The sequence below is a fragment of the Momordica charantia genome (assembly GCF_013281855.1).
Source record: "Momordica charantia cultivar OHB3-1 chromosome 2 unlocalized genomic scaffold, Mcharantia_2.0 BLBB01000002.1, whole genome shotgun sequence".
Taxonomy (NCBI): Eukaryota; Viridiplantae; Streptophyta; class Magnoliopsida; order Cucurbitales; family Cucurbitaceae; genus Momordica; species Momordica charantia.
Genome location: NW_028275160.1, coordinates 5,379,465 through 5,403,695, shown reverse-complemented (window position 1 = coordinate 5,403,695; position 24,231 = coordinate 5,379,465). Strand labels below are relative to the sequence as shown.

At 35.5% G+C, this 24,231-nt stretch overlaps 3 protein-coding genes across 3 annotated transcripts; 1 reads left to right on the top strand and 2 right to left on the bottom strand.

The window, feature by feature from the left end:
- Window positions 1-21: 21 nt before the first annotated feature.
- LOC111018048 (pathogenesis-related genes transcriptional activator PTI6-like) lies at window positions 22-2,541 on the top strand. Its single transcript, XM_088120839.1, has one exon. The coding sequence runs from the start codon at window positions 1,487-1,489 to the stop codon at window positions 2,237-2,239; it is 753 nt and encodes a 250-aa protein (XP_087976965.1). The 5' UTR covers window positions 22-1,486; the 3' UTR covers window positions 2,240-2,541.
- A 4,425-nt stretch (window positions 2,542-6,966) lies between these two features.
- Window positions 6,967-11,428, bottom strand: LOC111018092 (zinc finger CCCH domain protein). Its single transcript, XM_022294041.2, has 6 exons — window positions 10,711-11,428; window positions 9,535-9,723; window positions 9,282-9,395; window positions 8,893-9,090; window positions 7,843-8,007; window positions 6,967-7,461 (listed from the first exon to the last, which is right to left on the bottom strand). The coding sequence occupies exons 1-6, from the start codon at window positions 11,020-11,022 to the stop codon at window positions 7,123-7,125; spliced, it is 1,317 nt and encodes a 438-aa protein (XP_022149733.1). The 5' UTR covers window positions 11,023-11,428; the 3' UTR covers window positions 6,967-7,122.
- A 1,141-nt stretch (window positions 11,429-12,569) lies between these two features.
- ABCB25 (ABC transporter of the mitochondrion 3) lies at window positions 12,570-23,053 on the bottom strand. The gene is made up of 20 exons (XM_022293952.2): window positions 22,485-23,053; window positions 22,153-22,377; window positions 21,882-22,068; window positions 21,691-21,752; window positions 21,471-21,514; window positions 20,158-20,260; window positions 19,679-19,786; window positions 19,371-19,454; window positions 19,191-19,251; window positions 18,346-18,491; window positions 18,144-18,260; window positions 17,947-18,032; window positions 17,170-17,258; window positions 16,251-16,306; window positions 14,815-14,895; window positions 14,664-14,729; window positions 14,497-14,589; window positions 14,108-14,172; window positions 13,433-13,568; window positions 12,570-12,924 (listed from the first exon to the last, which is right to left on the bottom strand). The coding sequence occupies exons 1-20, from the start codon at window positions 22,812-22,814 to the stop codon at window positions 12,778-12,780; spliced, it is 2,286 nt and encodes a 761-aa protein (XP_022149644.1). The 5' UTR covers window positions 22,815-23,053; the 3' UTR covers window positions 12,570-12,777.
- Window positions 23,054-24,231: the final 1,178 nt, after the last annotated feature.

Below are 24,231 nucleotides of genomic sequence, written 5' to 3'. Positions count from 1 at the left end.
AGTTGGTGGTAAGCTCTGCTTATTTCTGTCCTGTTAAGTAAATGGTAAATAAGATTCAGGAGCTTCTACTTCTAGTGAAGAAATGGCAGGGAAGATGGTGCCAAAGGAGCCTGTGAATGATCCGTTACTGGTAATGACATACATAATACTCTTGACTTAGAATGTCTGTACTGAATGTTGGTTTTTGGTTGCAGTAGGCTAGTTAGTAGTTTGTACGTGGTAAAATTGGTAGATTGTGATTTTTACTCGTACCAATGAGACTTTATTTAGTATTTCAAATAGTTTTTTTGAAAAATCATATTGTTCTCTTGGCATCAAGAAATAATTTATTCGGTGCATATTCCCTTTCTACAATTTTTGCATATCAAGGTCAAATTGAGAAATTGATGCTATTACGTTATGTAATTGCAGTAACTCTGACCCATGTGAAGTATGATTATTGCAAGTTACACCTTGAGCCTAATGTTTATGTTTTGCAGATATTATAAACCACACCACTAGGAATAGTTGATATTAGAAGTATGGATAAAACAAATGTTTAGAACAGATCTTAGAATATAGAAGATATTTTTTTAGCAGGATGACAAGACTGTAACCTTATAATCCTACTTTTCAAAGTTTAAACCTTTAAAATATGCACATATTAAGAGGCTTATGCTTGAGAGACAGGCAATATGGGGTAATGAATCATTTAATATCAATGTGTCCATTATTTCTGAAAAACGTCAAATATCAAGATGTGACAATTGCTATTGACAGAGGCTTCGGTCACCAGTATTAGTTGTCATAATGAATCTATTTTACATGTATCATTCTTCTCTTTAATTCTTCACAAATCACAATTATAACTTCAGAATATGAAAATCATTTCATTTTGTAGCATATAAGAAGCATCTAGATCCATTTTAGAGCACAAAAACTCTGACTTTTACAAGTAGAAGAGATCTCAGTCAATAGGAGTCCACCTTCACATCCACACACCTGTGACTCTTAGACCCCAATGGGAGAAGCCAAAATATCCTGTCTTGTTCCCTTTGAAGTAAATTTCTAAACTTGTCTTGCGGGTCTACAGGTTCATAACAACGTGGCCAATTCCCTTTGGAGGAACTCCCACTGAATAAACCAAACATAATTTGAACATTCTGTGCACTATCTCCTATATATCCGGCTTCAATCTTCTTGCTTGGACTTGGGTTTTTCTACTGGAAGTCTTCACCTTCCATTTTCTAGTCTTCTCTGCCTTTTTTGTTCCCCCTTTCTCTCTCTGGTCTTTGCCTTTTCTCTGCATCTTCTTCTCTTCACTTTCGTTTCTGAATTGAACCTCGTCTGTGCCTTTTCTGAATTGAACCTCGGCTCTGATGTTGTGCTGTCGTGTGATCTTTCTTCTTCTTCTCTGTTTTGCTGATTTTACAGACTGATCTAATTTAACCTCTCTTCGTGTTAGAGTGTGACTGTTTCTCTCAGATCTAACATATCTGTGAGAGACATGGCTTCCTTGCCGGAGTACAGAACCAACCGCCACCGTAAACCACCAATTTCCGGTGCCTCTGTGGCTGAACAGAGGAAGTTCCAGCAAAAGCTTGTTAGGATCATCGTCGCCGACGCCGACGCCACGGACTCTTCCAGTGAAGATGAAGTGATAATCGGATCAAGAACGACAGTTAGGAGACAAGCAAGAGAGATCATTTTCGAACGATACTCTGTTCTTACTGGTTCTTCTGAGTCCTCTGTTAATGAAATTTGTAAGAAGCAGAGACCCAGATCCCGGCGGTCCAAATTTTGTCGCCGGAGAAAGTTCCGCGGGGTTCGGCAGAGACCGTGGGGCCGATGGGCGGCGGAAATCCGAGATCCGATTCGCCGGAAGCGGATATGGCTCGGGACCTTCGACTCGGCGGAAGAGGCGGCAGCGGTTTACGACCGAGCTGCTCTGAAACTCCAAGGCCCAAACGCCACGACCAACTTCTCCGACGCCGGAGCAGTCGCCACGGCGGCTGACGACGGTAGCAAGCAGCAGAAGGGCTTGGACTCTCATAACACGACGGCGGTTTCGTCGCCGACGTCAGTCCTCCATTACGATGGCGTTTCGATCCCGTTCGATGCGTTGTTCAGCGGAGAGGCCGATGGGTTCGGATTGGAGATGGCGGCGGCGGCGTGGTTGCCGGCGGCGAGGAAGCAGTGCGGCGAGGAGGATTTCGGGGAGTTTGACCTCGACTATTTCTTGGTAGACGTGATTTACTAGGCGGCAGTAGGGGGAACAGAAGTTTCCCGATTTCGTGGAATGTCTTCTACTGAAATTCAACCACGTCGCCAATTATAATGATAAATATATTAAATTCACATATTAGGTTAAATCTGTGATGTGGCTGAAATTAATTATAAATCACAAGTTTTTGTAAAGAAAAAAAAAGGAATTGTAGGTTACAAGTTTATTCATGTGGAGTAAATTTTCTCATTTACTAGAATTCGAGAAAGATAACAAGGAAAATTTGTATATAGCCTCAAACAAGTAAGTTTCAAGTAACTAACTTTATTTATGTGCAACCTCTTGTTTTTTCTCTCTCTCTCCTCTCCCAAGAATGAGCTTTTTAAGAAGAGAGTTGAAAAAAGTGGGGAGGGGTGGTCGGTGGCTTACTCTCCTCCTCTTCTCTTCCTTTCTGTAAACAGCGTGCGTTTTCTTTTAGTTCTCTGATTGAGTTTTTTCATAGGGTTTCCTTTCTATTTTGTTTTAGTTTTTTCTAGTAAGTAACATAGATCGAGATAATTTGAGGACTTCTATTGTTCTTGTGGTTGCGGTTTTTAGGGAGATCCTTCTTTCTTGTTAGTTCCTGTGATGGCGGATGATGGTAGGGTGTCGAGATCTTCCCATTGAATGTCAATAGCGCAACATCGTTATGTATGGTCCATGGCTTCGTCATCGAGACATTTTGAAGGGTTTCCATGCATAAAATTGGAGAGGGTTATCGCCTGTAATCTCTTGAGATGACTCTTCATCTTCGTTGCATTTTAGTTCAAAGAACTTACATGATTCCAGGGCAAGGATGACAGATTAGAAGGTGGGCGACGATGGAGGTGCAGCATCAATCTTAATTGTTTTGAGATTCCTTATTCAGGATGATTTTGATTTTGAGAATTTGCCTAATCCTTCCTTATCGGTCATGGTGGAGGATAAGAAAACTTTAGGCAATTATTTCCCTCCAAATCCTAATTAGGGATGCCATAATTGACAATATCCTTTAATTAATTGAAGAACTCCCCAAAATCATTAAATGAGATTATGGATGTTGTGACTTTGGAAAAAAAGTTTGGTGGGCTAAAATTTATTCATATTTCTAGTTCTTTGAACATGCAGTCTATTTGATTGGTCAAGTGTAATGATCGTTTCTATGTCATTTATGGTTTCATGTCCTTTATGGCTTCTATTTGTGGTGCATTGTCCCTCCTTTTCTCATGTAACCCTTAGTGGTACGATTTATTTTTAATGCAATGTTTCTTTGATTAAAAAAAAAATAGGTAAGTTTCAAGTATTTTTTATTATTATTATTATTATTATTATTATTATTATTATTTGGTGATATCAATAGCTTCAACAAGGTTTTAAATGTCAATATTAAGAGAAATGTCTATGTCTCAATTTTAGAGAAATATCGATGTTGATGAATATTTGTGGAAATGATTGAAATATTTTGTTAAAAGTTATTAATATTAATATTATGTCTATATTAGAGATATTTTGTTGATATTTTTTCTACTTTGTCATTTTTTTTATAATATTGTAAATTAAGGATATAGAAATTTGAATTTCGGAGTAGATTTCAATTACCTTTTAGTTCAACAAATAAATAATTTTTTTTTTTTTTTGGGATTACAAGGTCTGACACACTTTATATTTATCGTGTCAACAAAAAAATATTTTTCTCTCTCTAAGTTGGGATGTGAATTTATAAGGTTGCAGAACTACATACAATTGATTTAAAAGGAAACAAGAAAAAAAAAAGGAACTACATTCTATTAAGTACATTTCAGCAAAAAATAAAAAATAAAAAAAACAAAAGAATCCATATTAAATTAATATTTAACTAACTAAAGTTTTCCAAATTCACAAACGCTGTAATTTTTTTCAAAAAAAATATTAATTATTTATTAAATATGAGATAGACAAGGCACTTTTTTAGAGTTAATGCATTATAAAAATTCACGATGGGTTTTTTTTAAAAAAAAAAAAAAGCCTAACATATATTAACCTTAAAAAAGAATTTATGATGATAAGAAGAGAGGAGGCAAATAGTGATGACTGAAAAAGAATAGAGGAAGCTATTAGTCAACACTAAGAAATAAACGATGGTGTATTAAATCATATCATATTTAATGTGTCAAACATCGATCACACACTACAAATAGAAATATTGATGTCACCTTCATTTGTGATGGGATGATATCCAATTCTTAATAGTTAGTCTAAATATACCAACTAATGATATTTGATTTTTTTGTTGAATTCTAACAAAAATACAAATACAATCGTATTTTAAGTATTTGAGAACTTTCAAACAAAAGGGAGATGATTTAAACATCGGAGGTTATTGTTGTTGATGTAGGAATTTAGTGTCGACCTTCATCGTCCTGTAGCTCCGACAAACTCTGCACATAAAGAAAACTGTTCACTGATGTGGTGCTAAGTCCAATACATTTCAATACCTAACTTAGCAAAGGGTTACGTTGAGAGTAATAAGAATAGAGTTGTGAGAGTTACCTCATGCTTTAGGTCTCTCATCTTATTTATAGAGAGAGAGAGTCTCCTTGAGACAGTTCGAGTGGACCTGCTCGATCAAGTTCGATCAATTCCAATCTAGTTTGGTTGGTATTCGACTCGGGTGGTATATCACTCATAACATTAGTCCCTACTCTTCGGATGTTGAGTTGTTAAAATCAATATCGAAGAGTAGTCACTTCGTTAATGCTCCATAAATGTTGAATAAAAAATTCCTCAAACTTCAGATAGATAGAATATAAATTGGATTGTATCATTTAACATAACATATATATAAATATGGCCTTTAGACTCGGCCACCAACGCGTTCCTCAAATTTCACCCATAACCATTACAATTTTTTTTTACCAACTCTTTATAATTGATCAGAATATCAAAAAATAGGAATATTAACTTTTCCTGATCCGCTAGAATTTAAATTATGTCTTAACTAGTTTGACTAGCTAGTCGAACTATATTCAAAGCATGATATTAAATATCCGTCGACACGTCGATATGTTTCATCGACATTTCCATATATCCATAGCTTCGACATCCACATGAGAGGTAAATCGACATTTCCATCGTATTACAAAAAAATCGATAAAATATGAAAAATAGCAACAAATATCACTAATATATACGTAATATTAATATTAATCATTTTTAACTTATTTAGAAATATAAAATTTTTACTTTTCATTTTATCGATTTTTCTATCCACACCCACAATTAAAATCTTTGATTAAAAGTCACCCCAATCGACTCATATTTAGAATCCATAAAGTCTTAATTAAATTATTGAACATGAGAGATGAAAAAAAGTAGTGAGGATTGAGAAATTGAATATTCAAAAGGAATAATGGGTTGGTTAAGTTAATAATAATGGAGAATGCACCAAAGGCAAAGGCCAAAGGATGAGAGGAGTGGATTTGGTGGGTCCCGTTTTTGTTTACCAAACAGATCTGAATGCCTCAATAATTCCAAAACTAAAGGTCCCAAATTGCCCAATTACTTAGCCGCCATCCACTGTTCACTCCCTTTTTATATTTTTTTGGATCTTTTTGAATTCCTCTTTATTTTTTCTTTATTGAATTTCTAATATGTGACTTTTCTAACCTATTTTAAGACTATGACGGATTTTAATTGATGTACTTAATACTTGTAAGTCAATTAAAAATCACCCGCAGCATATGGCTCTTCCTTATTAGGACACTTGTGCCCGAGCCTTGCTTCAGTCACTCCAAAAATGAGGAAAAGGCTCTATGAGCTCAACTTAGACTTGGGAAAGATTCTAATTAGAGGAAAATTCAATGGCATTCGACAGAAGGACGATTCTGCTGTCAGTAATAGATACAACAGCTATAGAATTGCATTTCCTAACGTTCCTGTTAGAGTCTTACCTTTTCAAAAAGTAATCTTTTGCATTCAAACTAACTCAATTCAACACAAGTTCGAACTAAATTCTAACTTTAAGCTTCCAAGTGTTTGTGACTGAACACCACATTGGTGCGCGGTTCTACGTGTAGGTGTCTACAGATTTCTACCCACAAATCTCCACGTTAGAGTCTATATATTAGATGGTACGTATTATCTATGATCAGTATGTTAATTAGATTTTGACTCAACAAATATTTATTACCCTTTAATTTGGATTTCATTGGTTTGTAGTTTAGTTAATTTGATGGGGTTTTGAATGGAAGCCACCTCACCATTCTATAGTTGTTCAAGTTTATCCAAATATAGATATTATGAGTTGTTCTTATGTCCCACAAATCAATTGGAAGTTTGAAGGTTCAAGTCCATTTCAGTGAGAGCTTTCATGTTTTTTTTTTAATTCATTTATTGGTAAAGTTTTTCCTTTTCTCCTTTATTTAAATTAATTTTATACACATACACATACATATGCCTTCTCTAGCTTGGAAAGAAAAAAGAATATTTTCAAAAATTTTAATTTTGTCTTTACCACTTTCAATCTCTCTGCATTTAAAAAGTGACTTTTTAAAGCCCCTTCTTACTTTTAACTTCTAAATTTACTAAGAGAATCTTCTTGTGTTTCTTGCTTCTATTTTTTAGAATGTATAGAAATTTTGGAAAAAAAAAAATTTATTTCTTGTTTCATTTTTCTTTATACTACACAGATTTGATAAAATAAATAAAAAATGAAATTAAAACTTTTCTCTGCAATCTAGGACCTACAATATATAGCCAAAAAAACGAGAAAGAAAATAACACCACATTAAAAAAAAAGGTGACATTGTTACGATACAACGGCAGAAACAGTAAAAAAGTAAAAAAACTACAAGATACAGTAATTTATCATTTAAATCAAAGTATACTAAAAATGTAAGACAGCTTTTCCATTATGTGAAGCTTTAGGAGATTCCCCTCAGATCTGATGGGGGCAAGGGGCAGGTAGGAACAATCTGAGTCATTTGTGAGCTCATGTCAAGTCCTACCCCGGGTCGATTTGAAGACGAAAACGGCTGAGGTGGTAGCGGGGAAGCAGCATTGAGATTGGATGCTGCAGGAAGCTTGATAGGGTAAACTTCAGTGACTTCTTCTGTGCCCTCATCCAGGTATATAACATCCTGCATGGTAAGTTGGTGGTATTCAACAATCTCCCTTAGAAACCGATTCTCGCGTGCATAGACTGAATTTTCGTGGGCCAGCCGAGCCTTCTCTGCCAGAAGTGTTTCAAGTTGAAGACGTATCTGAAATCGAGAACTTTTGGAGTTAGGACTGAAATCAACTATTAAAATGAACCTAGTAATGCACCCGAGCGAGAGAAGGATCATTTACTAATTGTTGAAAGAACTCGCATTTGACATATTATAGGGGAAAGAAGAAAAAAAGCGCGAAAAACGGAGCATAACATCATTTGAGCTTGCAGTAACTGCTACCTTGGGAAGATTGACGTAATGGATAAAGAAAGGTCCAAGAGCAAAGATCGTGTGAATTAAAAGGTACAAGTGAGAGGATGGGATTTATTTGCAGAATTGATATTCCAGAAGAAATATATCTTACATCACAGATGCTGACTTGAAATGGATTCGAAAGATCATAGGAAAAGAAGAGGGGGAAAAGGTGGTTACCAAGTCATCATCTTCTAGGTTGTTTCCCCTCTCGCGATTCTCCCGAAGAATCTTATTTTCCTCTTCCAGCTGAGCGCATCGCTCCTTGGCAAAAGCAAGATCTGCTTTGACTGTCTTCAACTCCCGAAGAAGCAGCTTTGCTTTGGCAGCCATTGCCATGGCAACCTGTGGAGACAAACAAAAGAAATATGTCCATTTCTTTATTGGAAAAGAGACAAGATATCAAACGGAGATGCAGGATATTCTAACAAGAAAACAGGCTAGCTGCAGATGTTTATGTTCATAGAAGAAAAGAAATTCATGGAGTCAGGAAAAGCAGATAAATTAGTTACATCCTACAACATGAAAATCAATCCTGCATGCTGTAACATTAAAAAGAAAGGAATCTACAAAACTCTTCAATAAGAAACATACAAAGAAGTTAGAGTTGGCTTCAACCAAACAAACTTGTCTTCTCTTCCATTTCGCCTTTAAAGGTTCTACCATTCAACATGCACTGAACAATAGGCACATACAAACATTCAAAACATGCTCTAATCCTTTTGTTTCGTCTCAAACACTATAAATCCCCATGATCAATATGACAAGACCTGACACACGACAAACTCCAAATGCAAATCAAATTATTTCATAAGAACTCTGCAAAAAGGGGACACAACAATAAATAATTTAAATCCACTCCATACAGTCAAAGAACTTGTGAGACAAACAAGCACCTAGATTGAAACCTCTGCACAGGCCTGCAACATATTATTAGCAGTAAATATGAGCCATAAAAGGCAAAGACTTGAACCTTCATATGAACCTTAGATCACCAAATCTTCTAAAAATGAACAGGGTTAGACACAGAAGGAAAAGAAACCAACTGATTTTAAAAGGGCTCGCAAGAGTAAATATAGGCCATAGATCCAACCCCCAGATCATTCTGTCTAAGCAAACTGGTTTATAGGATCATTGTGTTAAAGCCATAGGTAAAATTGTAAACTAAGTTTTAGGCAACTGTTCGATGATATAATTTCATGAACTAGTGATATACAGTTGCCACCTTACGTCGCGAGATGCCTTCAGCTGAAGCTCAATGCCAGTTTGCATTTGGGTTTGTGGTTGAGGCTGTGTCTGAGATTGCATCGTAGGCCCAGGATTCGATGTCTGATACTGTGCCACTGAACCACCAGATTTTTTCTTAATATGCTTCCGAGTTTCTTGAATGATATCAACAGTTTTGTTTTCCACAGCCGTAAGACTTTCCTGGGAAGTTGATAAGAAACATCTTTGAGAATAATGTAAAATGGAGATTAAATGGTCTCAGATCACTCACCATGACTCTAGATGTTTTAATAGCATATCTTTCACAAACTACAAAGAAGCATGGAGAAGCCCTATTTTCTGAAAGATAAAAGGGATACTTATAGGCTCCTAAGAATTTCGGATAAGCTTACCTCAAAAGCATTGCCAATATAGTTAAGGGAAGATGTAATTGCACCCAATCCTTTCTGGAAGGAAGAATTTTCTGTTTTTTCTTGTCTGTCTTCTGACTGACTGTTGTTTTGATACTGCAAGTTGCAAACACACGAAAGTCTTGGGCATTCATTAAGAGCAGACACATTAACATCCTACTCAAACTTTTCATAGATAATATTCTCCCTTGTGCTACTTCAGTCAATATTAAAATGCAGTTTAAGAAAATCTTACCTTGACCCTCGTAGCTGTACCTGAACCAAGTCCTTGTTCCCTCATTCTTCCAGTTCCAGGTGCTTCAGGTTGCTGGACGACATTATCATCGTCAAGAATTGCTTTGGCCTTTCTGGCCAACGCACCCCAGAATCCATGTTTGGATTCATTCAAACTTTTCATTGATGTATATTCATATGCCTTTGAATCCTACATTAATATGCACCATAAATTTTTCATTAAAAAAGATAGAAATTAGAGAAACCATTCAAATATTGGAGGATGACTGCAAAATAAAAAATGATAAGTAAGAAGGTGCCGCGGCAATAGACTACATCAATGATACTCCTCACTCAAAGAGAAATCTAAAGAAAATTGAGGGCATTATGCAAGATATCTAGAGATTAAACCCCTTCATGTTCTCTTTCTACCTTGAATTACTAGATCACTTGAAATTTCTTTCCATCAGTTGGTTCATATCAGAATATATGACATGGAACGACAGAACCCATAAGGAAAGGCAATGCAAAAGACGTCCTTCAAAATTAAGGGAACTAGGAGCAAAAAATTTACCCCTCCAGAAACTAGATAAAGAACTGAAAAGAGAAAAAACTTCTTGGAGCGAGAAAAATGCAAGAGGACAAAGTATCCAGTACAGAGGTCAGCGAGATAGTAACATAATATGCAAAGGAATATATTTTAGAATGAACAAGCAGTGTGGAACACTGAGTAGGCTTTATCAATGATAAAACAGGTGAACGAAAAGCTGTTTGAAAATTTTAAAATACCAAAGTAATTTCTTTCTTCTTTCTTTAGCAAAACAATAGTGACAAAATGCTAATCAAGGATGGAAAAACAAAGTGCAACATTTAATGGGGATAGAGGCAATTCAGCAGGTCTGTTGCGGGCTGGATGGTTACCCCGGCCCTATATAAATTATATATATGATTCCTTCCTCAAAGATTTGGTCAAAAGGAAACATTGCTACAAATCCAATATGCAGAAACACCAATAGAGCGATCAATCATATTCAAAGTTGAGTTCCTAATTGAACACTCAATTTAGGAACAAGGCAAGAACAAAAACTGATTCTAAAATGCTCAAATTAACAGGAGTAAGGCACAACACTTTGTACTCGGGGCAAGCTCCCAAAAATAAACACAGAGAGAGTTATTGTAAAAAAGATTGAAATCAAACCTGAACGGAAGAGGAGGAGGAAGAAGAAGAAGAGAAAGTCGGCTTGGAGACGCGGGAAGCAGAGCGCGCAGCATAAGCTGAGGAGAGTGAAGAGTCCCGATGCGCCGATGAAGCTCTTATGGCTTTGGCAGCAAGAGATTTTGGAGAGGACGAGGACCGAGAACTTCCCACAGCATCATTGCCACTGTCACTGCTAAGATCATATACATCGTCGTCTTCATTGGATACAAGAGGAGTAGAACGCCGAGCATTCCGAGCTACTTCTTCAAAGACCGAAGGCCTTGTCGCCCCCTGCTGCCTCCTGAATTCCATCTCCGTATCTCTGCCACTATTCCAAAAGCCTTCCGGCCAATCTTAGAAATACGAAACCATACCTGAAAAACGAAGAAATCCCACCTCCGGCGCAGAAGAAAAAAGCATAATCAAATGTAGAATTTCGATTCCAGCGCCGCACGCTACCTTCTCAGTGTAGTTGACATTGACAACGAAGAGAAAGAAGAAATCAAAGGAAGTGGCGAAACAAGAAATCAGATAATCGATCGAGGAAATAGAGACGAAAACGGGAACTAGTTGAGCCTTCGTTCTGGAATCCTTTCGCCTTGGGTTCCTTCTCTCTCTCTCTCTCTAGAAATCTCGATTCTCTCTGACTCGCCCCGGTCGTCGGAATCGGAGCCCACAATCCCGATTGAAAGTAGATCTTAGTTTTTTAGAATTTATTTATTATTTTTCCTTTTTGGTTGATTTTCTAATGGGCCTGAACCTGATCCAATATATTCACAATCTTTGCTCTTTAGGCCGAAACTTTTCGGCCGTATCTCCGTTCATGGTTTCCCCCTTTCGGCTAGTGTCTAATGTCACGTGCCTTGGTTTCTCTCTATGATATTTTGTCATTGAATTAACATAGTTCATGTACTAAGATATTAATTATATTAAAATATATATATATATATATATTTGACTAATTAAAGCATATATCTTCCATGCTAAAGTGAGCGTTCATTAAATTATACTTGACAAATTATTTTTATTCTATTTCGCTTTTTGTCTCACTCATTCTTCTTCAATATTCTTAATTTTAAAACTAAAAGATCTTCCTTCCCTCCCCTCCATTTTTCTAAAATTTATTTTATTGTTAGAAAAATATATATAATTTTTAAATAAGTATTACAAATAAAAATGTTGGTCCAAGTAAAAATAAATTAATAAATACAAAGTTAATAAATATATTAAAATCCTTGAGGTAGAAAATGAGGATAGAGAGAAGTCAGTGTAGTTATTCCTTGATGGTCTAGCTGACTGTTTCTTAAATCATATCTTAGTTTTTTTGTCATTTTTTTTTATAAATATTACAATTCAAATAAAGAAGTGAAGATTCTTTTGACATATTGGAGAAGTTAATAACATATTAGAGAATTCAAACCTCTTACCTTATTTAAAAATTACTAATACCTTAAATAGTTGTTCAATAACAAATAAATTAAAATAAATTTTTTCCTTTTTATTTTTAGAAGAAAATACGATTCAGTAAAACTAAATTTAATATGGTACCGTCAATTCTAAAGAGCAGTCAATCTAAGCACAATTTAACTGAGCGAGGAAGCAATACTAGTCATCTGGTCATAGAGACTCCTTGCCCGTAAGTAGGTCCCTTAAAAACTCAATTAAAAAACATATCATCAATCAAAATATTGAAAGCTCAAATCAACGTGTTAAACTCAAAAATAAATTTCCCAAACGTCACCCTACAAGACCACCAGAATAATAATAACGAGAAATAAAGAAAGAAATAAGGAAAATGGGCAAAGCACCTTGAACATTATACCATGTCATTTATATATTCTAATTCTATGCAAAGAAACTAGGATTTAAAAAACATCATATTCACATCCAATCTACAAAGCACATGGATTCTTAAATTAAACACTCTTAAATTGATGTAATGATGATAAAGGTATTACAATATGGTACATATAACAAAAATCAAGGTCCTATAAACCAACGCAAAACTAGATAAATTATTGGAGGGTGAAATTTCCTTATCTTGGATGATCTTGAATATTTTCCCTTTTATTGTGCTTCCAATTTAACTGCTGTCTCAAGTGCATCAATGGTGTTATTTTGCTGGCCCCACAGCTGTGCATATCTTCCAGCATTTGATAAGAGAACTTCATGGGGTCCTTGTTCAATCACCTTACCATTCTCCAAAACTATAATCTGGAAAGGAAGCGGAGAATTTCTTACTAATGAGTGATTGGTAATAAATAATGCATATTCATTAAATCTGGAAAGTCGTCTATATTAGCAGAATTCAAATCCTTGCTTGAGAGGAATGAGGTTCGGCAGTTTCTATAATCTGCAGTTTACTTGTGGAAAGGAGGCAGAGATTTTGACTAATAACAGATTAGAAACGGTTAAGGTATCTATTAGCTTAAGTTTTTGACTTCGAACTGATGCAGTGTCATTCCCTCCCTATTTAAGTCAACTAGTGTGGGAGAGTGTTGAGGTGTCTATAAAAGATTAAATTTACCATAACTCATCCGCTTAAACTTTTGGGTTCAATATTGGTAATTTAACCGTAACAAATAATGCATATTCATTAAATTTGGCAAGTCGTCTATATCAGCAGAACTCAAAACCTGGCTTGGGAAGAATATGTTTCACAGTTTCTATAAATCCATAAAACCTTTAGAGGGTAAATTTTTCATTAAATGCAGCTACTAACCTCATCACACTGCATGGCAGTAGTAAGCCTATGAGCAATGAAGATCGAGGTTCGATTATTCGCAAGTGACTTCAATGCAGTCAAAATTTCTGCCTCCGTTGTGCTATCTAATGCACTTGTAGCCTCATCACATAGCCTGAGATAGAAAGTGACATTCCATGTCATAAATATAAAGAAAAGGCGACAAATTAAATATAAGCAACGTCTTACAAAATCATTTTGTAATAAAAATATAACTAAAACAGAACAATTGATTGAACATGCTTTCACCTCAGTTTTTGTAGAGGCTCTTGGTTGGTGTAAATGTTTTTACTCTCCTTTTACAAATTATATTCTCAATGATCTTTTGTTGAACCGGAGAGCCTTTCTATAGCTCCCAGGCTTTTAGGATTCTTTACCTTTTTTTTTTTAATATTTCATACCATCAATGAAATATTTGTTTTCTATAATAAAAAATAAAAAATAAAAGAGGAGCAACATGCTTTCACCGCATCCAAAGATACTGACGGAAAATGCAGCATAAACAGTACATGCAACTATTTTATCTAAATAAACTTTAGTTTCCCAAAGACAGTATATGAAACCATGTAATGGAGGGAGAAATAATTCCATTGAGAATAATTGCATATTGACACAAATAGGAAACTATATAGACTCCACAAACTGGATACTTACAGAATGGAAGGTGCTTTCAAGAATGCTCGAGCTAAAGCCACACGTTGTTTCTCACCACCACTCAACTGCAGCGACATCACAAACAATTGAAAAATCAGGAATTATGAAAAAGGCATTAATCAAAAGGAGAAACTCTTGAACTGGTCAAAATGTTGTAGATGAAGCATCCTAAGCTTGAGGCAAAATTTCGCCAGGATTTTTTGGTTAGCGTACTAAAGCATGCAACCATATACTTCAGTTCAATTGCAACTTTAAAGCTGGCATGAGAAAACTCCGATAAAAATTTAAAAATTCAGTGTCCTTCCCACACTGAAGGGTACACATACCCACTACCCACCAATACAAAATAATACCACATTTTGTTTCTGTCAATAGCAATAACATCTCACCTTAAGCCCCCTTTCGCCAACAACTGTAGAATATTGTTGAGGAAAGTTCATGATAGTATCATGTATTGCAGCACGTTGAGCTGCATCGTAAACCTGAGTGAAAATGCTATAAGAGAAGCGCCTTGTAGATGAGAATACGAAAAATGCCATACTACTTCAAGATATACCTCCTCCTTCGTAGCTGAAAGACGACCATAATGAATATTATGGAAAATTGTATCATTGAACAGGACCTGTTTTCCACAGAACATGCAAGCCTTATAAGTTGTACAGCAAAATTAATCTTTGAAAAATTAGTATGACAGTTCTTCAATTTACCAGATCTTGTGGCACAACGCCAACAAATTTCCGTAAGCTATCTAGTGTCACCTCCCGTACATCTTGACCATCAATTTTAATCTGAAAATACACGTTTCTATAGGAGATTAATGCCAATTACAAGCTGAAACTACCATAATCCAAAAATACAAACTGCAATTTATCAAAACACAACGAATGGCAGAACATGAATCCCCATTGCTGGGGTTCATTATGTTGGAGACGGGCAAAAGAAAATAGAGATTCTCTTTCATTGGGAGGGGCTCTAAGCCACTGAAGTAACTCGAGACGATGCAACTTATATATTAATAAATTTTCCATTCCCACCTTGAGGACAAGGGGGCTTCTCAGGATTGTAGTAATAATGGACCCCATGTTTAGTTCTCATATATTAGGATTCTAGGAAGTCTGGAGGCTCGAGTTAGTGTAAGGCTTTCAGCATTTAGATAGCTAGGCAGATGGAAGATGCCCTGTTGGCATGGGCATACAATAAAAGGCAGTCCAACTTAGATATAGAGTAAGGGAAAGGGGGTGATATGAAAGGGAGGGAATGTTGGATAGGGATAGGGTTGAGAAAGCGACACAAACCAATAGAGTTGGCTTAGGAGAGGTGGGGAAGCTGTCAGACATTTTCCCTTTGCTTTTTTTATATACTTCAGCTCAATAAGAGTTCATCAAGTCCTATAAAAATTAATTTTAAACGGTTTTTAGAAGATGCATACAAATGCCCCGATTTTGGTTTCACATATATGTGTGTATATATATGAACCCGAATGGTGTTTAGTTTTTCCAACTTCTAAGTGTTAGAATGAACCTCGATAACAAGGAAGTGGACAAGTTGTCAACAAAATCGAACTGGTAAAAAGTCAAACCAAATCAATCCCCAATATTTGGTCCAAACCTAACCCGTGGATGCCATTAGAGGTAAATCAAGAATCGACAATTCTCCAAACCAAATATTTCACTTTTATTTTTTTAGATGCTACAGAAGAAAATATTTCATCTTTATTATAAACTCTTGTTCAAAACATGTAACTCTTTCCCTGCACATTTGTTATCTCATGAGGAATGATAACAATGTTTCTTCACGAATCATCAATCACTTCTAGTAGCATTACATATAAGCACTATCCGTTTCTCTAACTTGGAAGGCTTTCCTTCCAATATGCACAAACAATATGAAGCACAGGATGGGTTACTAAATTAAGCAAGAACAAAATAATTTTGTGTAATGAGTCAATGCATGGACCGAATAGTTCGTATTTCAGCATAATCTAAATATAAAATAAAACAAATTTTATATTATATTATTAACTCAGTAGCACTGCATGACCATTTACATGGTGTTATCCAAGAATGTTTATCAAACTCTTGAGTTACAAAACAAACCTAATGCCATTACAAAAGCTTAAACATAGGATGATAAGCACTCTTACACTTCCTGAATGGATGTCAAAGAACCTGAAGAGCAAGCGAAGAATAGTTGACTTGCCTGTATGGAGATACCAATTTAACTACATCAATGACACTGCAAGCATTCAGTAAAAAGAAAGTTTATATCAGATTTAAATTTGGCTATTGAGATCCTATGGAAAATTCTTTATATAAACAGGCTTTAAGAGAATTGGAGCCTATCTTTTAAAAGTTGAATGCATAATGTAGTATCTTTAAAGGGAATTAAACTACTAATCGTTATTACAGAAACCAGTCCCCAATGTTAAAGACATGAAATTCCTAAGATTTCTATCTGTCTATCTATATATATGATATCCTGGTCATTCTGGGGATAATGAGGATGTCCAGTCAACCAACGAGGGGAGGATGGGCCTCAGAGTGGATAAAACCATTCAACACTTCCTCTTTTCCAGGGGATGTAAAGAAATTGTGCAACAAGGCCTCGTTGTGGGCCCCGAGAAAATTGGAGGGGGAGTGAGACTGCAATTCGATTTATCAACCATTGCAGTGGAATCTTTAAAATAAAAATAAAAAATAATCTAAATTGCAGTGGAATTCCTTCATAACTGGTCATTGATCATGCTTGCTTCGGTGCATCATAATGTACACCTGACCATTCCAGAGCATGCCTAGCAGCTAGCGCAGTAATTGATCAAATGAAACCAAAAGTCTTGGTCCTCAAGAATTAAGAATTGCAATTCGCAACCACTAACATCAGAATATGTTCAAAGATGGAATTGGCATAATCAGGGGGAAATCGAGAGAGAACAATGAAGGTACATGAAAAAGAGGGAATTCATAAGCTGCAACGTATAAACAAGGAAATGCCATAAAGAAATGTCCTTAAACAATAATCAAATAGCAAGTGAAGGAAAAAAACCGAAATATTGTATACTTTACCACTGCCACTGGTACCAACAATAGCTACACTCTTTCCAGCAGGTACAACGAAAGATACCCCGTCAAGAATCTTTCTTTCTGCCAGGTAACTGAAGGCAATACTTTCTTGAATAAATTAAAAGGAAAAAATAATCTCTTGAAAAAATTGACAAAATTAACATAAGAGATGATTCTATTCCATTATTTACATATGACTTGTACAGAAATCAGATTGACAGCATACAATTACAATCTAAGTGAGACCCAAAAAGAACTATGGGAGCGCAAGAGTGTGAACTAAAATAACAAGCATATGGATCTAATGTGCCACCCTACAACAATAATGATCATAAAAATAAAAAGAAAAACTAAAACTTCATCTAGTCAAAACTTGAATAGAAAACAGATTGTCAACATCAAATTACAGTCTAGATGAGACGAACTATCAAAGTGGAAGGGTGTGAATCAAAAAAAAAAATTAACGCGTGAATCTAATGTCCACTCTATGACATTGATCATTGTAGAAAGAAAAAGAAAAATTAAATCTTCATTGACTACAATAAAGTCAAACAAGAAACGTGGAAACGTAAATATTTGCACACATAAATTGCACAATTAGATCAGAGATGTTTCTTATCAAAAAATTTAAAAAATAATAAATAAATAAAAAACAGAAGAAATCATTCAAAATCGAGGTAATTTCAGTGGGGGTTACTTTTCATAAAAGACAGGTGGAATTGCAGAAGGAAGTAATATTGGCCTAAATTAAACGATCTGAAAACTTGATTGCTTCAACACCTGAAATGTACATTATCGAACTCAATGCTACCCCCATCCAACTTTAAAGGCTTCGTATTGTCCTTGTCTCTGATATCAGCTCTTTCCTAAAGCAAACAATAAACAACTAGATGTTATTTTCACATAGAAAAAGCACATAGACAACTTTAGACATCCAAATTAGACATCAAAGGTGATTCTTGTTTGATGTAAAGTACCTCCAGCAATTGAAACATCGATTTCATATCAACAAGGCTCTGAATGGTCTCCCGATAAACACTACCAAGGAAATTAAGAGGAAGAGATAACTGGAAAAGTAGTCCATTCACCATAACCTGTAAAAGAAAATCATAATTCCACGGGTAACTATAATCCGTTGCAGTAACTTAAATTAGCAGATCATTAGACTTTAAATAATACCAGATCCCCAACTGTCATATTCCCACTCATCACTCCATGTGAACACAGCACCATAGCAGTTGACAGAGCTGTGCTAAATATTACATTTTGGCCAAAGTTCAAGGAGGCCAGACTCCGCTGTGTTTTCAGAGCAGCATCCTCATACTCTAAGAATAAGAATCACAAACAGCATTAGCATTCAGTGTCGATTGGGGAAAAAAAATTTGTAAGCTTCCTTGACCTACGTTAGAGTTGATGTCTTATCTTTCCCTCCCTTTCTGTACTTGGGATGTTTGAATTGGATCAAGTACGTTTTTCATTTTTACTAAAAAAAATCTCAGTGTATTTTGTTTTTGACAGAGGCATTCCATTAACTTCCCTAATACTACTTGAACTATGTTAATCTTTATATTTTCAAGGTGTCCATAGGATAAGTCATTCTGCTGTAACACGTACACTGGTGTCTTTGCCTCTTAACAGTGTTAAACACAGACCTCAAGCAGGGGATCAGAAGAATAGAAAGTTTTACATAGTACAAACTAAAACTTCATTTTTCTATATATAATGAATACAGTGTAAACACGGAAGTGCACAAATAAATATCACATGGTGCTGTCAGAAAAAGTTTGAAGTGTCGCATGACCTCACTTTAGAAATATTATTCAGACATTCAGCAACTGTCAGATGGGTTGGGACTGAGGGAACCAGCCCCACAAACCAACCAAATTTACCTCAGAGAACATAAAGACATATTAGACACTATTAAAGATAAACCACATTTTTTGCGATTACGTTCTCATTCTTCAGAAAACCATTTGTGACGAACAAGAACAAGCTACAATAGAAGTCTACTGAGTAAAACTTACTCTTGAGATACTCATCGTATTTGTTGGCTTCATAGGCTTCATTATTGAAGTATTTGACTGTCTGCAAAAGTACATTTAATGAACATGAAGAACATAAAAAGAAATGAGCAGCAGGACAATGGATACTGAATTTATGAAGCCAAGCAGAAAGCAACTATTTTAGGCACATTGTGGTCACACCTCATAATTAATAAGTGAATCAATTGCCCTGGTGTTTGCATCATTGTCAGCCTTATTCATGGCCTTCCTAAACTTAGTTCTCCACTGAAATAAACAAGAAACATGAGAATAAGTACACTCAAAAAGCAATATATCCAGGCATCAAAACCCCATTAAACTATTTAGTGGCAAAAGAACATAAACTTAATTGATAAAGAAAATTTAAAAAGTTAAGAGATCAATAAACAGGAAAAGTAAACATAAACTCAAGAGCATATCTCCAGCAAATACAGTATTATATAGATGTAGAATTGGTGGGAGTAAGGAACCTGAGTTACGGTCAATGTAAAAATGACATATGCTGTCACTGATAGTGAAGTGATCAATGCAAATGGAGCTCCAAATTTATAGGCCAGAATACCTGATACCATGGATATCTGGAAGAATAGAAGAATAGAAGTTAAGTTAGAAACATAAAACAGGGAATTCCAATTTCCCATCCCTATGAAACTTTATGTCTTTTTTTTTATAAGAAACCGAACTTTTCATTTAGACGAATGAAAATAGAAGCATATACAAAGGGAATACAAAAACAAAAGCCTAGGAGGAGGAGCCCTAACTAAGGGAAGGGCTTCCAATCCAAAATAATAGAACCTAACCAATAATCCCTATGAAACTTTATGTCAATCAAGGGGAAAGACAGACAGACAGAAATAATGACATTAGTAAACGTACAACATTCAAAACATTCAAGTTAAGTTAGTCTCAAAGGGCGTGGATCCATGAAACAGAAAGCTATAAAACATACCTCTAAGATGGTGGGTACAACATTGAAAACCATGGCTGAAAGAATAAAATTTATAGCACGACTACCACGATCAATAGTTCTACTTAAGGCACCTGTCTCACGGCTACAAATAAAGTGAACAACAGAAGAGATCATTATGGAAGTTACAGCTCAAGAAGGGAAGAGAAACTAAAACTGGCTGACATCATGATTTAAGCATAAATCATACAAGAAAGATGTCAGTACAGTATGAATGAAAACGGAGATGAAAAGGTGACATTACTACTAGCACCTCACATTCACTGGAAGCAACACCATCCTGATCAACATCACTCAAACAACGGTAAGGTAATTCTCTCTCATATTTGCAGACTATTAGATTTAGACCTGAGATATTGTGACTGGAAATCAGGCCAATGGGCCTTCCTTTCAGTCGGAATCTTCAATACATCAGAAAAGCATCTCATATAACTGACTTCAGCTCGGATTAGAAACTTGACCCATAAACCTCTTCTCTCATCAGGAGAATCGTTCTTTCTAATTTTTAAAAAAGAAACAGAAACTTTCACAAACCTACATTAACAGAAGATAGGTACAAAAAAAGGGGGCAATGCATCCACCAAAAACAAAAAAGACTATACAAAGGCTCTACATTTGATCAAAAAGCAAGAAAATAATTAAAAATCTTTCGATAGAAGACTCTAGTTAGAGGCATCAAGTATAATTACATCCCAAAATAACTCCAAACATGTCTCCAATTTCTTAACTACAATTATCAAACTGAGACCAATATAATATTAGTCGAAACTCGAAAGAATTTTAGCCTTGTACTTGAAAGGATGAGTCACCAAAGTGAAAAGCAAGAGCCATAATGTAGTAGGAAATGGTATGAAAAATCAGGTGGTAACCAAACACATCTAAGACCTTATACCACAAATTGCATGAGAATCCTTTATAAGCATCATGCCTAAACATTCACTCTATATGGAATATCACTAGAGAGAAATCAAATCTCCAGCATAAAATCAGAGAACAAAGTAGAAAAGAGAAGCACATAATAGTTTGTAATTGTACTTGAGGCCAAACATCCATGTATCTCCTCAATCCCTTTTTCCGTAACAAGTTACTCTACTTGTTGACTCTTAACTTAAAAAGACACGGAAATGCAAGGCGTTTCTGGCAATCTAACTAGGACCAATTGGCTAGAAGAGAACGTGTTGGGTGGTCCTAACTCCTATATCAAATTACCAGAGTGTCTCACCATTAACTAAAGATAAAAATGTAAAAAAATAAATATATTATATATATTTACACAAGTGTATGAGAAGGATTACCTAAGATGATACTGGAGGTCAAGGTCATGCAAGTGTGAAAAAACCTGAAAAGTTAAAAAAGTCAATCAAGCATAAGCATCGTGGTAGAATTAGGATTCAAAATCCAAATATTTTTCCCCATATATTATTGAAAAATAATAACAAAACTCAAAATACCAAAAAAAAAAAATTCATCATTACAATTTGGCTTGCTGCAATAACAATACTTTTCTGGACATACCTTGCGTGATACAGATCGAATCGTTCGTAGTGCTACCTTGGAGAAAACAGCAGTCCGCAGCTCTATCATGACATGAGATGCATCACATTACAACAGCGGACGGGAATTAACAAAACGTAGTATAAAAATAGCATATTTTTAAGCTACGGAAAACGTAGAACAAGTATCAGCAATTACTTCATGCCTAGTACCGTTGAAAGCAGAAGCCCCGGACCGGGCAATTCCATAACCAGCTAAAACCGCAGCTGGTGTCGCAAAAAGAGTTAACATGGTGGAATTAGCGGCAGTGAAAGAAGCAAGAGCAGCTGCATTCCCGGAAGCAGTGGTCAACCAGTCAACAGCTAACTTGAAGAGAAATGGTACCTGAACGTTCAAAATCTACAAGGAGAAAGAGCGGGAATGAAATGCAAAACAAGGGCAAAGAAACGGTGATCGACTGAGCATGATTGTAAATAATCGGACCTTAGCCCCGACCAAAAAACCCAAAGCCATAATAACCCTGAGATGGAACTCGGAATTGTCCTTCATCCACAAGTAACTAGCAAGAGTACGAAGAATCTTCATGTCAGCAACTTGGGACTCTGACCCTTTACTAGTAGGCTTAGTACTTCTGCTGTTGGGAGATGCTGCACCACTGCCATTTCCTGAAGACGTTGAGAACACTAGTCGCCAATTTAACATTGAACCCTGCGTTGAATTACTAATAACTATGGGAATGGAGGAGAAATTAACAATCATCTTCAAGAGATATTACAGTTGAAGAACAAAATATATAATGATTCTAAGTAACTAACGGGTGAAAGCCCTCTCGTCGAGGGTGAAGGAGAAGGATCAGACAAGAAAGCATGAACACGGTTCAACGGATTCGAATTCGATCTACAGGTACTAAAACTGCGAGAATCACGGCCTGAAATGGGTAAAATACGATCATCATGGGTCCTGCTGAAGTTGCTGCCTAAGCTCAGATGTCGATCGGAGATACTTCCAACTGCGCCGGTTGGAAGATTATTGTAATTGCGATTGCAATAGAGCAAGAATGCGGCTCCGCTTTTGGGAGAGGTGAAATTTCTGCCATTAACTTGAATAAGCTCGGTCGCTCCGATGCACCTACACGCCGCCAACATTTTTCTTCTTCTTCAATTCTTCTTCTCTGTATTCTGATTAACAGAAGTGCCTTCAATCCAAATCTCTGGGTAATTTCTAAGGATGATTCAATCAATCCAGCAGGAATTACTCATGCATGTTCCATAAATAAACTGGAAATCCGAAACCCTAAATCGTGCACATAATTTATAACAATCCATTCAACGGAGAAAACTTTTGCCGCGCCATTTTAACCCCTTGCCCCCGGACAGGGAGGTCGAGGTGAGCTTTTATTTATTTATTTTTTTTCAAAAACCACCCTAAATTTTCGTTTAAATATTAATTTTATTTTTCATTTACTTTAGTCCCCTATTTTCAAACCATGTTGCTATGAGAAAAAACTTTTAAAAGATTTATTTTGTTTCTTGGGCTCTTTTGGTATTTCTGTTTTATTTTTAACGAAGAAAAATGAATAAGATTATTTCAACCTCAAATAATTCAAGTATAATAAAATATTTTTTTTATTTATGTCTTGGAACAAACTGAAAATAGAAACAAGAAAAAGAAATTTATTTGGATTGTTCCCAAAATTCAAATTTATATACAATTGTGAGAATATTTTCAAAAAAATGAAAAATAAGAAACAAATTAGTGGTAAAACACTTATATTTCTTTAAGAAATTTGGAAACGATAAACAAGAAACGAGAATGTTACCAAACGATTCGTTTGTTTTGATGTCTATACTTTAAATTTAAAACGTTGAATTTAATATTTATACTTTTAAATCATTTTGGTCCCTTCATTTTATATGTTACTCTACTTATTAAAATTTTAAAATATTGTCATAAATTTGTTTGCAAACTCAATTGGTCATTATTTAAAATTATATGGACTAAAATGAATGTTTTGATTTTACATTTACTAAAATGAACAAAAATTGAAAATGTAATGACCAAAAATAGACGTTTTAAAAGTAAAATCAAATTATGCCACGTATCTGTATGCCGTTTGATGAAATCAACTAATTAAATTAAAATTCATTAGGAGAATAGGCCCAAGCTTATGGCCCACCAAGCTCATGACTCATATAAAGACCCTTGGAGGAGGGGAAAGAGATCTATAAAATTTGGAGATTTAGAGCACTCGGAATCGTCTATAATTATTCAGAGTCAAGAAAAACATCCAAAGTCGACAACTTAAAGAATTCGAGACTTCAAGAGTACGACTTTAAGAACATTGAATCTTCTCCCCCCAAGCAACATTACTTGAAGACTCCATCAAACTGCAAAATCTTCATCAAATTAGCTGAAGAACTTCAACAAGCTGCAAAGCTGAATAACTTCACAAGCTGCAAAGTCGAAGAGCTTCAACACATTGCAAAGCCGAAGCACTTCACAAGTTGCAAAGTCGAAGAACTTCAACAAGTTACAAAAGTAAAGCACTTCACAAGCTGCAAA